Source organism: Colias eurytheme, chromosome 17 (genome assembly GCF_061535395.1).
Source record: "Colias eurytheme isolate Ceu_HAF_F1 chromosome 17, ilColEury1 Martin Lab GWU primary, whole genome shotgun sequence".
NCBI lineage: Eukaryota > Metazoa > Arthropoda > Insecta > Lepidoptera > Pieridae > Colias > Colias eurytheme.
In genome coordinates this window covers 3,857,899-3,873,114 of record NC_142996.1, presented here as the reverse complement: position 1 = coordinate 3,873,114, position 15,216 = coordinate 3,857,899, and the positions used below count along the sequence as shown (strand labels likewise).

At 34.1% G+C, this 15,216-nt stretch overlaps 1 protein-coding gene across 1 annotated transcript in view; it reads right to left on the bottom strand.

Annotated features, from left to right (window-relative positions):
- Positions 1 to 625: 625 nt before the first annotated feature.
- Positions 626 to 15,216, bottom strand: part of Itgbn (Integrin betanu subunit) — a 32,632-nt gene continuing 18,041 nt past the window's right edge. The window contains exons 3-13 of the mRNA XM_090111804.1: positions 15,056 to 15,210; positions 14,397 to 14,562; positions 12,095 to 12,239; positions 11,559 to 11,748; positions 11,035 to 11,156; positions 5,842 to 6,171; positions 5,438 to 5,610; positions 4,814 to 5,005; positions 4,142 to 4,308; positions 3,538 to 3,729; positions 626 to 2,461 (exon numbers count right to left, since the gene is read on the bottom strand). Of these exons, the coding sequence (XP_089967930.1) occupies positions 2,076 to 2,461; positions 3,538 to 3,729; positions 4,142 to 4,308; positions 4,814 to 5,005; positions 5,438 to 5,610; positions 5,842 to 6,171; positions 11,035 to 11,156; positions 11,559 to 11,748; positions 12,095 to 12,239; positions 14,397 to 14,562; positions 15,056 to 15,210 (2,218 nt within the window). The 3' untranslated portion in view covers positions 626 to 2,075. The remainder of the gene's footprint in view (positions 2,462 to 3,537; positions 3,730 to 4,141; positions 4,309 to 4,813; positions 5,006 to 5,437; positions 5,611 to 5,841; positions 6,172 to 11,034; positions 11,157 to 11,558; positions 11,749 to 12,094; positions 12,240 to 14,396; positions 14,563 to 15,055; positions 15,211 to 15,216) is intronic.

Sequence of the window (15,216 nt, the reverse complement as noted above, 5' to 3'; positions counted from 1 at the left end):
AATATAATTGTTGAAAACTTAAGTACAATCTCTAGAATATATCCACTCTTTTTTTTCCAACCCTTTATTTTCTTTTGAGTGGCATATCATTAATCGCCTTTTAAAACTGTCAAATGTCTTTAATTTCCAAATTATATATGTTATAATTTTTAAATTAAAGACACACGAATAATAATTGATTTTGTATAACATCTTCGACATGTTTTGGCTCGACATTTGTTTCTATTGTCCCTTTATCGTTTGTAATTGTATAAAATCAGAGTTCAAGTCTATAAGTAATTAAGTAATTAATGAGGACCATGCAATGCCTTAGTGATTTGTAAAAAATATAAAATATGACAACTTCTAATGGTGCATCAATAAGTGACCTTAACTTAGTGAAAGAAAGACAGTCTTAAAAATATAAGTTGTAATACAAGTTTATACGAGAAAAAACGGAAAAAGAAAAGCATCTTTTTATATTATTTATTTTAATAACGCTTGTAAATTTTGTAATATTTTCAAAGTTTTGTTATAAAACGTTGTCGACATAATTCTCTATTAAATAAATGTTAATGGTGCAATGATATAATTTTACTCTTCCCAAAATGTGTCTACATCAATACTTTAAGTTAACTCTAAATAATTTTAGTAAAGCTGTGGTACTTAGTCAAATTAAGATAACAAGAGATTTTGGATGTGATTTCTAGTTAAATAGTTTAGTTATTTTTATATCACTTTTATACCGTGGTAGCTACTATAATTGCAGTATCGATGACTTGAATTTAAATATGAGAAATTCCTCTTTAAAATATAAATCTATGTGCCTTAAGAAAAACATTTCAATTTCGTTTATAAGAGCATTAAATAATAAATATGTCTCATAGATTATCTTATAAGACCTTTTTAATTTTGAGCTTACACGGCAGCTAAATATGACCATCCATTATTTTTAAGAAATAATTTATCAAACGAAATAAATTATGAAGAATAAGATTTTTTCAAATAATTAATAAAACATCCATAGCTAAAGATATTGCAAGTATTGTAGCACGTCCTCAAGTGAGCTCAAGAGCGAACTTGGTACACATTACCTCTTATTTTTATTTAGGTAATTAATAAGGGTTCGGTTAGATAACATGCAATTTGCTCAACATCCGAATGCAGATAATAATTCGTTTTTATGTTATTTAGTTTGATCATAAATCTATCTTCAAGAGACACAAATTGCATTTTATCAATAGTTGTTTTGAGCATTTTATTTATAGCTATAATGTATTTTATATCCATAATTCAAAGGCATTTTATGGTATCAAAAGTTTAAAAAACTCGTCAACTATATGTACCTATGTAATAAATAAGATTTGCATTTGTACGATCAATTTTGTATACATTCCATTTTGTGATGATTAGGTAATAATGTTTGGGATATACGAATTATTTTTATAACTAATAAATGAAATGAACATACATAAATTGAAGTATTTTATTTTCCCTCTCTCCTTATAACCATTTGTAATACATTATACAGCGCCTTCACAAATGTCTTTCTGTACAAGATTTGAAAGGAATACTCTCCAAACATTTTACAAATAGAAAATATATAATAATAATTTAACCTAACAGAGGACTAGTAAAAATATTTATCAATTAACTCAAACATACAACAAAGCCATAACATATATATTAAAATTAATTAACACAATTGCTTTAATCAATCAATCATTTTATCATTTACATATACAATTAATTAAATAATACATTTTTTGGAGTTTAAGTACCCACATTACATACTGATTATAAAAATATTATAAGCAATACAATTAAGAAAACTAACAGCAACTGCTTAATCTATAAAGTAATGCCCATTATTATAAATTATAAATACACAATACATGGAAATGCCTAATTTACATAGTAATTGTTATTTTTTGCCAGGCGACATGAATTTGTTCGTATTTTTATTATTACGTAGATTAAATTCAAGGGGACAAATAGATTTAGATTAATTTAATTATGTACATTATATACTGATGAAAATTCATATTTAAAGATGTTAATAAAATTTGAAAAATTAACTACTTATCAATCTATATTCAATCATTTCTATCCCTTGGATACGACTCAGGTAACGTGAACTCAGAAATGGGAGATATGTACAAAGGATTTAATTCTTGCATATTCTTTCTGCTCTCCTGTGCTTCTTGTAAGAACTTTGCATATGCTCGTCTATCCGACACTACTTGTGCGCTTTTTATGCCTAAAATAATGATTATTCCGCCAAGAATAACACAAGCCATAGTAATAATTGCACTCGTCATGATCTTGGCGGTAGCTGGTTGGGAACATTCCTTGGCTCTGAGGACGATTTCCATGGTGATCATAGATTGTACTGCTGCGTTGTAAGTGTATCTGTATTCACATTCGAGACCATCCTCCAAACGCCGCAAGATGCAGGGGATGTCGGAGGATTTTTCAGTTTCTGTAAATAATTTAAATGTTTCTATTAGAGCTTTTTCTAAGTTTCAATTGTGCTATCATTACTCTTAGAAATTGAAATCTTATCTTAAAAAATATGTGAGTTGTAACAACGTGTAGAACAGTAACCACATGTGCTGTTATGAATTTAATACTAATTACAAGCTCTCGCAAATCAGGTAAACATGAGTGCGTATTTTCTAATTTTTAATTACCAATTCCACCATAACTGAGTAATTGAAATAGAGATACAATCATAAAATTATACTGAAACCAGAACAAGCCTAGTTAATTAACAGTGAACACTTTTATTACGTTTCTGACCAAATATGATTTCAAAAGATACACATCTCTTAATTGCTATGTAAATTAGCGCCGTCTTTAGTCTGTAAATGAAGCTTCCTATTATCACGACCGTGAAAGAATAAACTACCTACTTCCCTCTAATGACGCTTTAAACTCAACGCCGGTTACTGACCGCAGTTATAGCTATTACCCTAGATATCCCATTTATCATTTTCTAGCTCATCTTAACGTGTAATTTTATCTGTTAAAATGTATGTAATAATAGACTAGGAATTGGCTGTGAAAGATACAAATCTGTTCTTTTTGTGTTTACATAGTTAGCAAAACATACCATGATTTGCATTTATGTGAACCTTTGTCTATGATTTTTAGTTTGATTTACCTAGCGTTAGTAATGATTACTTACCTACTGCCTATTACCTATTATCACACTATTATTATAGTACTCCTATACACATCGGCTAATCGCTAGTTTACGGAATAATACGAATTGTTGAAGCGGGATTTTAGGGAGGTATCCTGGCTATCTAACTCAAGAACGATTAGGCAACGCCGTTTCGAATCGCGCAATCAAATATTTAACATTACATACAAGAAAAAGACGTGTGGCACTCGGGGACTGCCGCGGTAAAGCTATTGCATGCTATGCCTTCAAGCCACACCTCCGAGCCCGTCGAAGTGGGGAGCGTGAGGCTTTTTCGTTACGGAATTTCTCGATTCGGTCCCCGCGCTCAGGGCCCGCGATAGAAGCTATGCAATAGCTTAAAAACTCACCATCATGCAACCGCTCGCTCACAGTATAGTTGACGCCCGCGATGCTGCACGACTCGGTGCAGTTGTTGCTCAAGTGGCAGAGCACGCACGGCTCCGCGTTCGCGCACAGCGGGTTCTCGCACGTCGCGCACATTTCGCAGAACATGCCTGAGTATTTCATGCCGTCTGCTGATGCGGAACATTCGCAGCGGCCTGGAATTATAAGTTTGAAATGTTTAAATCTATTGTATATGTTGTGCTTTTAAATGGGGAATTTTGAATGTTCATGACAGCCTCACTTAGGATTATTATACAGAATGAAATATGAATAAAGGACAAAAACATTTTTTCAGCAATTTCTTTAGATAGATAAAGGCCACTGCCTTCTAGCTATAGCAATAAAATAAGCTTTTTATATGAATAGGATATAAAGAGCATTGCTGGAAAGGAATGGACATATGCTTAAATACATATTAGCAATATATGCTTCATTATTCTTCGTCCGCATTTCTCTTGAAATAATTACTATCCACGTGAAATATACATATGTACCCGATAATATTTATATTCCGCTCTATATAGACGAAAAATATAACTTAACGATTTTATATTTTCCATAACATACCACAAACACAGTCCCCATGCCCGGAACACACATCGCCCGCGGGCGGCACGCACTTGCCGACGTCCGTGGTGCAGTCACACGCGGCGCCGCGCCAGCCCGGCTCGCACGCGCACTGCCCGCACACGCACACGCCGTGCTCTACACCGCCGCACTCCATGCCGTTCATACTGGAAATAGTATTCATTTTTCAGCAGAGTAGACAAACAGTGAATCTCTTGTCGTAATTTGCATCAGCTATAAAAATGCGAGGCTAATTACTTTACCTGAATTAAAATTATCCAGGATGAAATCACACGCAATGTATTGTATGTATTTTACATATTAGAGATAAAATTCCGCTAGTAGTAGACACAGCGTGAAATTAACAAACTAGATACTTAAAAAAGTTCTCCTTGCTAAAGTATATAGCTCAAACATTTTACATCGGTTTGCTGATAAGTTTTCCTGAGGCGCATACAGTTGAAGATCTGCTTTTGGATTCATAGTTGGAAAAACGTTTTAGACTACACACGTTTATACTACAACATAACAACACAAACTTTTATTGATACCACAGATAGTCTAATACTATACTAGTAATCGATACCGAAATAAAATTATCAACGCTATGCTACTCTAATAGGTACTTACTATAGTAATTGATTTACACGAAAGATCACATCAAGCACTCACATACTAATCTCACAGTCTTTACACTGGCAGAACTTGCCACTAAAGCCACGGTCACACTCGCACTTCCCGCACAAGCAGTCCCCTGCGCCGGAGCACGTCATCAGCCGTGTAGAGTTCGGCTCTCTGCATTGTGAGAGCAAAGCGGCAGAGGCTGCGTCGTCTTCTATGGAGCAATCGCATTTTGGACCAGACCTGGAATATAATATGATGTGGAACTAGATCTGGAGTATAATACGATTTATCATTTAATGTAGTGTGAATGTGGACTGAGGCGTCTTGGATAGATGATATTGCTGCACTACACAAACTAATAAATTAATATCTTCTTCTATATGGTCTGAGGTGATAGAATAAAAATAAATTACTACATAATTGAATCCAGTAATTTCTGCAATTGTTTTGTATTAAGGTTAAAACAATATAATATTGGAAGTAGTTTGCATTCCCGATAAAATAACAAAAGGATCTAGATGCTATCACATCAACTCTATATTCAAATACTCCGAACAACGTAGATATTTAATCCAATAAATAACATATATTACAATATACGAATAACAAACTACATACTAAGATGTCTATCTTTATTTTTACATGCATTTATCCTTAAGAAAAGTTCCTTACCATCCTTTATTACACTGACAAACACCGCAAACGAGGTGTGAATGTGCCGGGCACGTCAGCGACATGTCTTTTATCAGATCACTCTCGCAGTTGCAACCGCATTGTATATCCACCTCTAGGGTTAAGGAATCCTGACCCAGCTGACTTTCAGATATTGTGATTGTTTGCTGCGACTGGAAATAAAATAATATTATGGGTAGGACAATAATTTTAAGTTCTATATTCATAATACATTTATTGAGAATTCAATTTAAAAATCTTATAAAAAATTCTAAGGTTTACACTTGCAATCTAAATTTGCACTAACAAACAAGCCAAACAGCACGTAGACTGCACAAAAACCGTAATGAGATTCAAATAACTTGCTAATTAATGTGATACACATACGCAAAACAGATACGAACCTTTTTGAATTCGGGACAAGAATCCAGCGTAACGTGAGCCTCGTAATTAATAGTCATGCCATATTCGACGCCAGAACAGCGCCTCGCTTCGACCAACGTGCCACCTTTCACTCCACAGTCGGTAAAGTACTTGACCTTCACAGGGCCCGAACTGGCATCGTCTTCGAAATCCACGACACTCACGATGTCTTCGTAACCCGTTTTTACTAACTTCAGAATGTTAGAACTGTCGCTTTCCAATTTGGCGATGTACGTGAAATCGCTGAGGAGCTGGTGCAAGCTGTCGTAGTGGTCTTTTACGCCTTCCGTTACTGCGAAAATTACGTTCACCTGAAATTTGTAATGATAAATTTAGGGCTGATTTTTCAATCCTTGGTTAATACTTATTCGTCGAATAACGTATTAAACTACCATTTCAAAAATGTATTCTTTTCCTGTATTTGACAGTTTTCGGGTGATATTTTAATATTATCGTGTAATACTTTATTACACGATAATATCCGGTTCCTTCCGGTTCCGGTGACGAAAGTGAAAAGACGTACGAAAGTGATCTCTGTGAATATTATTGAAATAATAGTGCAAAAGTGACAATTTAAACTCATATTAGGCTTAAATCTTACCTAGAGCTTAAAAACATCCCAAAATAGTGTTAAAGTGTTTGATACAGTGCTTTCCAAAACATATCACTGTTTTTATTTGATCAGTATAACCTAAAAAAACGTTAAACATTCCACCATTCCACTGATCAATAACTGTCAAATATCAAACAAACTGTCAGTGACAAGTGACAACAGACATTGAATTTGACATTTCAACCATAAATAGTAGTGATAGTGTTACCACCATTCAAAGCCGAATTACCCAAAAATAATATGGAAAAACAAATGGAAATTCTGTTTTCAAAAATTAACGAAAAATTTAACGAACAAACAAATACATTAACAACAGCAATAACGAAAAATGTAATGGAGGCCTTAGACGAAAAGATGAAATTATTGATAGAAGAAAATAACAACCTTAAAACTAAAGTCAGTAATTTGGAACAAAAAATATCATCTTTAGAAAAGGAAAAACGAGGAAAAAATTTAATTCTTTTCGGCATTGAAGAAAAGGGAAAAACAGAAATAGAACTAGTGGATTTAGTGAAAGAAACTGTTGCGGAATCAGGAATACATCTCGATAGTCAAGAAATAAGTAATATTAAAAGAATCGGAAAACAATCAGATAAGAACCGTCCAGTTATAATATCACTAACAACCATATGGAAAAAACATATAATTTTGAAAAACAAGCGAAACCTTCCTCCTGGCGTATATGTAAAAGAGGATTACTCTAAAGAAGTACTAGAGACACGTAAAAAATTACAGCAACAAGTGGAAATAGAAAGAAAAAATGGGAATGTAGCATTTATAAAATACGATAAGCTAATTGTAAAGAAACCCAACAACAGCCATCGTGAAAAAAGGAAAAGAGAACAATCAGGTTCTCCAACCGATTCATCTCAGAAAAAACTGAACACAAAGTATGATGAAAATGCTAAGACCCAAAGAGGAGTAATCAAGCCAAGCATCCTTACATATGTATCGCGCGAACGATCCGCCTCTGTTTCAGAGATTTCAAAAAACAAGTAAAGGCCCCCTCCGACCGGAACAAACAAAGAAATAATAAAACAAATATAGATATAAGACAAACATCAAGAAAATACCCCCCAAGCCGGCTGGTCACCGTGGGGGAAGACGACCACCACCCTCCAACAAATCTGCCAACTAAATTCAACACAAAAAAAGATATACAAAAACAAAGTAATTTATATATATGTACACTTAATACGCGAACCTTGAGAACAGAAGAAAGTTTGAAAGAACTAGAGTTAGCTATAGAAACCATCAAGTGGGACATCTTGGGCATAAGTGAAATGCGGAGACTAGGAGAAGGAATAGAAGAGAGAAGTAATTATATTATGTACTATAAAGGCGAAGTCTCTGGACATAGAGGAGTAGGTTTTTTGGTTAAGTTAAAACTCAAGAACTACATCACCGCGTTTGAAGGAATATCAGATAGAATAGCGGCAATACACATTAACTTACCCAAACATAAGAAAAACTGGACAGTAATTCAAGTCTACTCGCCAACAGAGCAAGCATCAAAAGCAGAAATAGATACATTCTATGATAAACTAAGGGAATTTTCAGAAAAATACTCTCAAAACAATTTAGTACTCATGGGGGATTTCAATGCACAAGTAGGTACCCAAATAACTGGAGAAGAACATATAATAGGGAAATATGGGAAAGGTAAAAGAAGTAGAAATGGAGAAAAGTTAGTAGAATTTTTGCTTGAGCAAAATTTAACACTTCTTAATTCCATTTTTCGCAAAAGGCTCAACAACAAATGGACATGGATATCTCCAGACGGAAAGGTCAGAAATGAAATTGATTACATAATAACCAACAAAGCGAAGTTATTTAGTGATACGGGAATAGTGAAAAACCTAAACTTTAATACCAACCACCGTATGGTACGTAGCTGTCTCAAAGCAAGTGGTTTAAAGAAGCCTAGACCAAGAGCCGTTCAAAATATTTACTTAACGTGCAAAAAGGGGGAGAAATTCGAAACTACAGAAGACTTATTGGAAGTTGTTAACTCAAATATGTCACTAGATGAGAAATACAAAAAAGTAGAAAACAAGCTCAAAGAACAGGCAAGTACAATAACAAACAAGAAGAAAGAACCCTATTTAAGTGAAACAACTTTAAAACTTATTCACGACAGAAAAAAACTGATACTTAATAAGAAAGAAAACCAAAAAGAAATCTCCAATCTTAGCAAACAGATCCGCGAAAATATGAGGAAAGATAGAATAAATAGACGACACAAAACCCTGGAAAATTATATTATCAAAACGGGAGGCACAAAAAAAGCACTTAAAGAACTTAGAGAAAAAGGAAAAGAATGGATACCAAAGCTAAGAGACAAAGAACTGCAAGTTACATCTCGTAATAAAATCAAGAGTATAGCGACAAACTATTATCGTTCATTATATTCAAATCAGGCTAACACACAGACGACTGAAATGAGACATGTTCAAATACAACAATACACGACGGAAGCTAATGAAGATATACCAGAAATATTACAATCGGAAGTAGAGAAAGCTATTAAAAGTCAAAAGATGGAAAAATCGCCTGGTCCTGACAAAATTACAAATGAACTGATGAAAGGGACAATCACAGAACTAGTTCCAATACTCACCAGGATCTTTAATGAGATTTTACATACAAGCAGCATTCCAAGCAATTGGGCAGAATCGCACATAATACTTTTGTACAAGAAAGGTGCAAAGGACGATATAGGGAATTACAGGCCAATATCTCTCATTTCGAACGTATATAAAGTTTTCGCTAAAGTTATCCTGGACAGAGTGTCAAACCAACTAGACGAAAACCAACCGATAGAACAGGCTGGTTTCAGAAAAGGATTCAGTACAATTGATCAAATACATACAATTAAACAGCTTATCCAAAAATACAATGAATACAATAAAACTATTTATATGGCATTCATAGATTACTCTAAAGCTTTCGATAGTCTCAAACACGAATCCGTATGGCAAAGCTTAAAAGAGCAGGGAATTCCAAATTTATACATAGACATCATCAAAAACATATATAAGGAAAGTAAAGCTAGTGTCCGACTGGAATCAATGGGAGATGTTTTTCCAATTGAAAGGGGTGTCAGACAGGGTGATCCACTCTCACCAAAGCTGTTTACAGCAGTGCTAGAACAAATGTTCAGGAAACTAGAATGGGAGCATGTGGGACTAAACATAAATGGATCAAGACTGAATAATCTCAGATTTGCTGATGACTTGGTGTTATTAGAAGAAGACCCGCTACTACTGGAATCTATGATACAAACATTATCAGACAGAGGCAGGGAAGTGGGTCTAGAAATGAACTCTAGTAAAACTAAAGTAATGACGAATTCAACACCCATAGACATAACCATCAATGGACAAAAACTTGAATACGTAGAGGAATATGTGTATCTCGGCCAGATTATATCACCTTATGATCAAATGTCCAAAGAAATAGACAAAAGAATTGCAGCAGGATGGAAGAAATACTGGGCCATGAAAGAAATCATGAAAAGCAAGTCTCTGGGAATTAAGATCAAGAAGAAAACATTTGATACCTGCATCCTACCCTGTATAACATACGGCTGCGAAACCTGGGCTCTAACTAAACGCCATAGGGATAAACTAGCAAGTTGTCAAAGAGGTATGGAAAGGAGCATGCTGGGTCTGAAACTAAAAGACAAAGTTAAGAGTACAGACATCAGATATAAAACTAAATTAACAGACATCCTCAAAAGCATAGACCAACTAAAATGGAGATGGACTGGACATATGCTCCGCTGCAAAAAAGAAAAATGGAGCAAACAGGTCACTGTCTGGTACCCTAGGGATGGAGTAAGGAGCCGGGGTCGCAAAGCTAGGAGATGGGAGGACGAATTAAAAATGACCGCAGGGCCCTTTTGGACAAGAGTGGCAGCAGACAGGGTACAATGGAAAGAGTTGGAGGAGGCCTTTGCCGTAAGGCATACCGAAATAAGAGACATTTTATAGTGAAATTTTGTTTTTAGTTTTAAGTAATTTTTATGTTTATATAACTTATTTATGTCAACTTTTTTTTTTTTTTTTTTTCGGAAATAAAGGCTTTATTATTATTATTATAATACTTTATTGGGCGAATAAGTTTTAACCATGGATTGAAAAATCGGCCCTTACCCATTCCCTTACCTAATGGGAGATTGAGTTAACTCAATAATTTATGATAGTTAGGAAAATTGTCATTTAAGTTTCGAAACTTACAATCCGAATGTTTAATAGATTAATCAGGTATTCTTAGTTACAAATTAACATTATTATTAGTTTAAAAACCAACTCGTTTTAAAGTCTAAAGTCTGGCTATCATTGTTTAGGTGGCAAAGCGGAAGAAAATATTAACATAAGTTGTTTGACCAAGGAAAATAGAGTAGGTAAATATTAGCGAAAGATTAAACAAAACGTTACACAACCGAATGAGTAGGTAACTCAAAACTAACTACACTTTAATCTCTGCGATAAGGAAAGAAAAGATTTGCGTAACGCATTTTAATCTATTTCTGCAAACAGTGCCGAGTTATATTTACCTTATACTTATCCAAGAGTCGGTAAACTTGTGCAATGGAAGGATAGTCGTATTTAGCGGCTTCAGAATAATACCCGTTTTCGTCTAAATGGCACGTTTCGTCGTTTTTCAGGGAAGCACCGCCTGTAAATAGATCGTGATTTGTCAATCATTAAGGATCTGCAAATCATCGGGATACTTATATAAATACAGTTTGCTCTAAGTTACAAACTTCTAAATCGCAAACAATTATCTATAATCTATACTATAAAATAATTTGTTTGTTATAATATTAGAACTGTAGCTATTACATTCGTGAATTAATAATTATTGTATGCTATGTAGTTATAGTAAAAACATGAATGTTCTATAATTAAAATCTAAATTATTTATTTATTTACAAAATCATGGAACTCGACGTAACTATAGAAAATATTATTTGATTAAAGCTCAAAATATTTCAGATTATAAATCTTTTAACTACGAACAATTATATGTAAAAAGATAAGCTCGCTCCGTAATTTAAGGTATTTCTCGAACAGTCACCTAATTTTCCATCGCCAGCGGTATGCAGCAAACCATCAGACAACAAAATGATAATTTTCCGGCTCCGCGTGGCCCATCCGATCCGACTCCCGCACGATATCGCCTGGACCAGCGCGTCCAATTGCGCCTCCGCGTTATCCAAATTTGCCGTCACTGAACTACTGTTTACACTTTCTATGAATTCATTCACCTGGGAAGTTATAAAATTAAAACTTTATAAGTAAAGTATATAGATTATAGGTGATATCTAGTAGCCAACGTGATTACATTGCATATGTAGAGATGGTAAATGTAGAGATTTTCTATGTGAAGTAACAATTTTAAAATTTATAGTGTAATTGCTACATAAAATTTTGCCGAAAGATTATAAAACATTTACTTATAGATAAAGCTATTGATACATTCTTTCGCGTATCGTGAATTTGCATTATTTTGGAAATAGATTTTTTACAGCGTTAAAATCACGAAGAACCTCGATTTCGTAATTTCCTAGTCTAATAAAAAAATACTTAATTTATTTACTTATAAAGAATTACCATATTAGTAAGAGAAAGATGATGTTTGTAGCTATAAGTAGCCTCGCAGTCTACTTCCTCAACAGTGCAGGGGTTCGCTCTACGCCCCGGGTCTACGCTTATAAAAGGCATTACAGGCTTCTCGGCAAAACTTCCAAAACCTAATCTGCAAATTCACGTAAACATGAGTATGTATAGTATTATTTTCAAATATTACTCAAATAATTATAAGTTTTACATGTGGTAGAGTTATTATAAAAATATACATATTGTGGTACAGGTATATTAAGAAGAGCTGGAACGTCAACACATTTACACATTGCACATGTTAGGCCGGGAGATACTGACACAAAATTTCGGGCCATTTGTAACAGGATGGCGGTCTAGAGGGGTCTTAGTACGCAATGACAAAAAGAAAAATGATGGTCAGAACGCTGGTACCGGCGGACTAGTCGCGTGGGCGTTAGTCACACTCGTCGGATAAATAGCGAAAGTCCAACGATTTGTAACACAAAAATTTTAGAATTTACCGATAGCCCTTAAAAAAGATGTAGGCGGTAGTGTCATGCCATACAGTTACGATGTGACTTACAGTCCGCCATACCGACGTGAATGCGTTGATTTAAAAAAAAAAAACAATTCAACCATTTGTACCGAGCTCACTTTTGCACAGGTAACCATCGTCGTGCAGCCATTTACTAAAATTGCCATGCGATACTTTTCGGACGATTCCAAATGGTCGCTATACCGCGGAAAAGTACGATTTACAAATCGTTTGACTTTCGCTATTTATCCGACGAGTTCGACTAACGCCCACGCGACTAGTCCGCCGGTACCAGCGTTCTGAGTTCTGACCATCATTTTTCTTTTAGTCATTGCGTAATAAGACCTCTGTAGAACCGCCATTCTGTTACAAATGACCCGAAATTTTGTGTCAGTATCTCCCGGCCTATGTATGTGTCATATTTTGCAATTGTTTATAAATACAGGGTGATGTAATTGGTGTAGTACGAATATCTAAAAATCTATGAAGAATTTTGTGATACAGTAAATGGAAGAATTATAGACTATTTTACAGTATTTAATAAAATCATTTAATTTTTTGTTCATTTTCATTAGAAATGTCAATTTTTCTCACCAAGGTGGAAATTTGGATGATAAGGATCTTGTTAGAAAAATATAAATTTTGACTAAAATCGGCATTTTTTTTTCAAAAATCAAATAACTAATTAATAATCAGAGTTATCACATTATTAAAAAAAATAAGCCAAACTATACACAATTTTTACCTACTTGATGCAATCCTCAAAGATCTCAACCCAATAGAGTTACTATGGGGCATAATTAAAGGGAAAGTAGCATCACAAAATGTGAACTTTAACTTGAAAACTATGACGTAAGAATTATTTAGAAAGGAAGCAAATGCTATTAGTCTGGATATGTTTAGTGAAGTTTGGAGAAAGACGCGAGAACATGAGGAAAAATATATTCAATTAGAACCAAAAGTAGATAATTACACTGACTCATTTATAATAACATTAAGAAATTCCGACAACGAAACATCGAGTTCTTCGAGCGATGAAAGTTACAGTGAAGTAGAAGGTTACGATTATGATTAAATAGATTCTTCTTCTTCTCTATAGATACTGCTTTCTGAATTGGTGGTAAATGTTAAAACTGTTAAACTGTTATGACGATTCAAAAGTGCTTCTAGAAGAAGTCTAATTGTATAAATGTTTGAGTTTGAGTTTAAAACCAATAATGTGAAAATTATACAATAAACATGTAACACATATTTGTTAGCGCGTATTGGTAGGTATTACGTACTTACTACAAATATAACATTTCTTAGATATCTTTACTCGACCAAAGTCAGGAATTTAATTATTATTTGATAATTGAATGATTATTAATACTTTTATCCAATTGATTATTATTAGAATAAATAATTAACTTCATCAATTGATTTACTTTTAAATTATAATTTTACAGGTAAATTATGAGAGCTTTCATAAGTAATTATATTTGCATATACATATCTACAACGCACCCATTTTACAATTCAAGTCTAAAATGAAACTAGAGTCGCATTTATTTTTGAACATACTGTAAGTGAAATTGCATAAGTGTGAGTACTGTGAACATGCCAGCTTTCCCTAATTGACCGATAAGTTGTGTCGTGAAATAATAAAAAAAGATATTATGACACCATTTCTTGTCTGCTTATGTTTTTTTTATTAAATTAATTACAAAATAATTTAATTATTTTTGATACAACATTACATATAGATCCTATCTAAGAAGCAAATAAAAGCATTGATACCTAAAGTTATCAGTCAAGTTTTTCAGCATTTCAGGAAGATCGTCTCTCAAAGATACAAGTGTTTCCTTGTCATCCTTCATCGACCACGTGAGATCCATCAAGTAGTACAAATCTAACGGATAGTTTCTCGCTGGACGGTATTGGAACTGAATTTTCCTAGTTTCACCTGTAATAATGTAGCTTTTTATGAAAAATCAAGTAATTCAATTTTCATCTATACTAATATTATAAAGCTGAAGAGTTTGTTTGTTTGTTTGAACGCGCTAATCTCAGAAACTACTGGTCCGATTTGAAAAATTCTTTCGGTGTTAGATAGTCCATTTATCGAGGAAGGCTATAGGGCATATCATTACACTAAGACCAACAGGAGCGGAGTCACGCGGGTGAAACCGCGAAGCGCAGCTTTTAAAATAAAGCTCTTTTAATATGTATACTACCATAGACAAATATAACCTTATTTGTCCATGATACTACTCTTAATAATAACTACTTCTAGTTTTTAATTATAATTCTAATGGTGATGAAGTCAATTTTTTATCAGACACTCGACACATTGCACAAAGCAATTCCACCAATAGTTTTTGCAATTGATTTCACTACTAGTAATGGAGAAGAAGCATCATAACAACGAGTCTAAAACTGCTTCAAGCTTCACTTACGTGGTTTTAATGAAAGCTTTATCCTCTGCGGTTGTATCTGCACAGCCTCCAGACTGTCTGGCAACATGTCCTGAAGACTGCGATTGTCTGCCACCTCCCACACCGACTTCTCAGGCCGTTGTATCATACCTTGTCCACATCCAAAGGCGACTAGGCTGAAA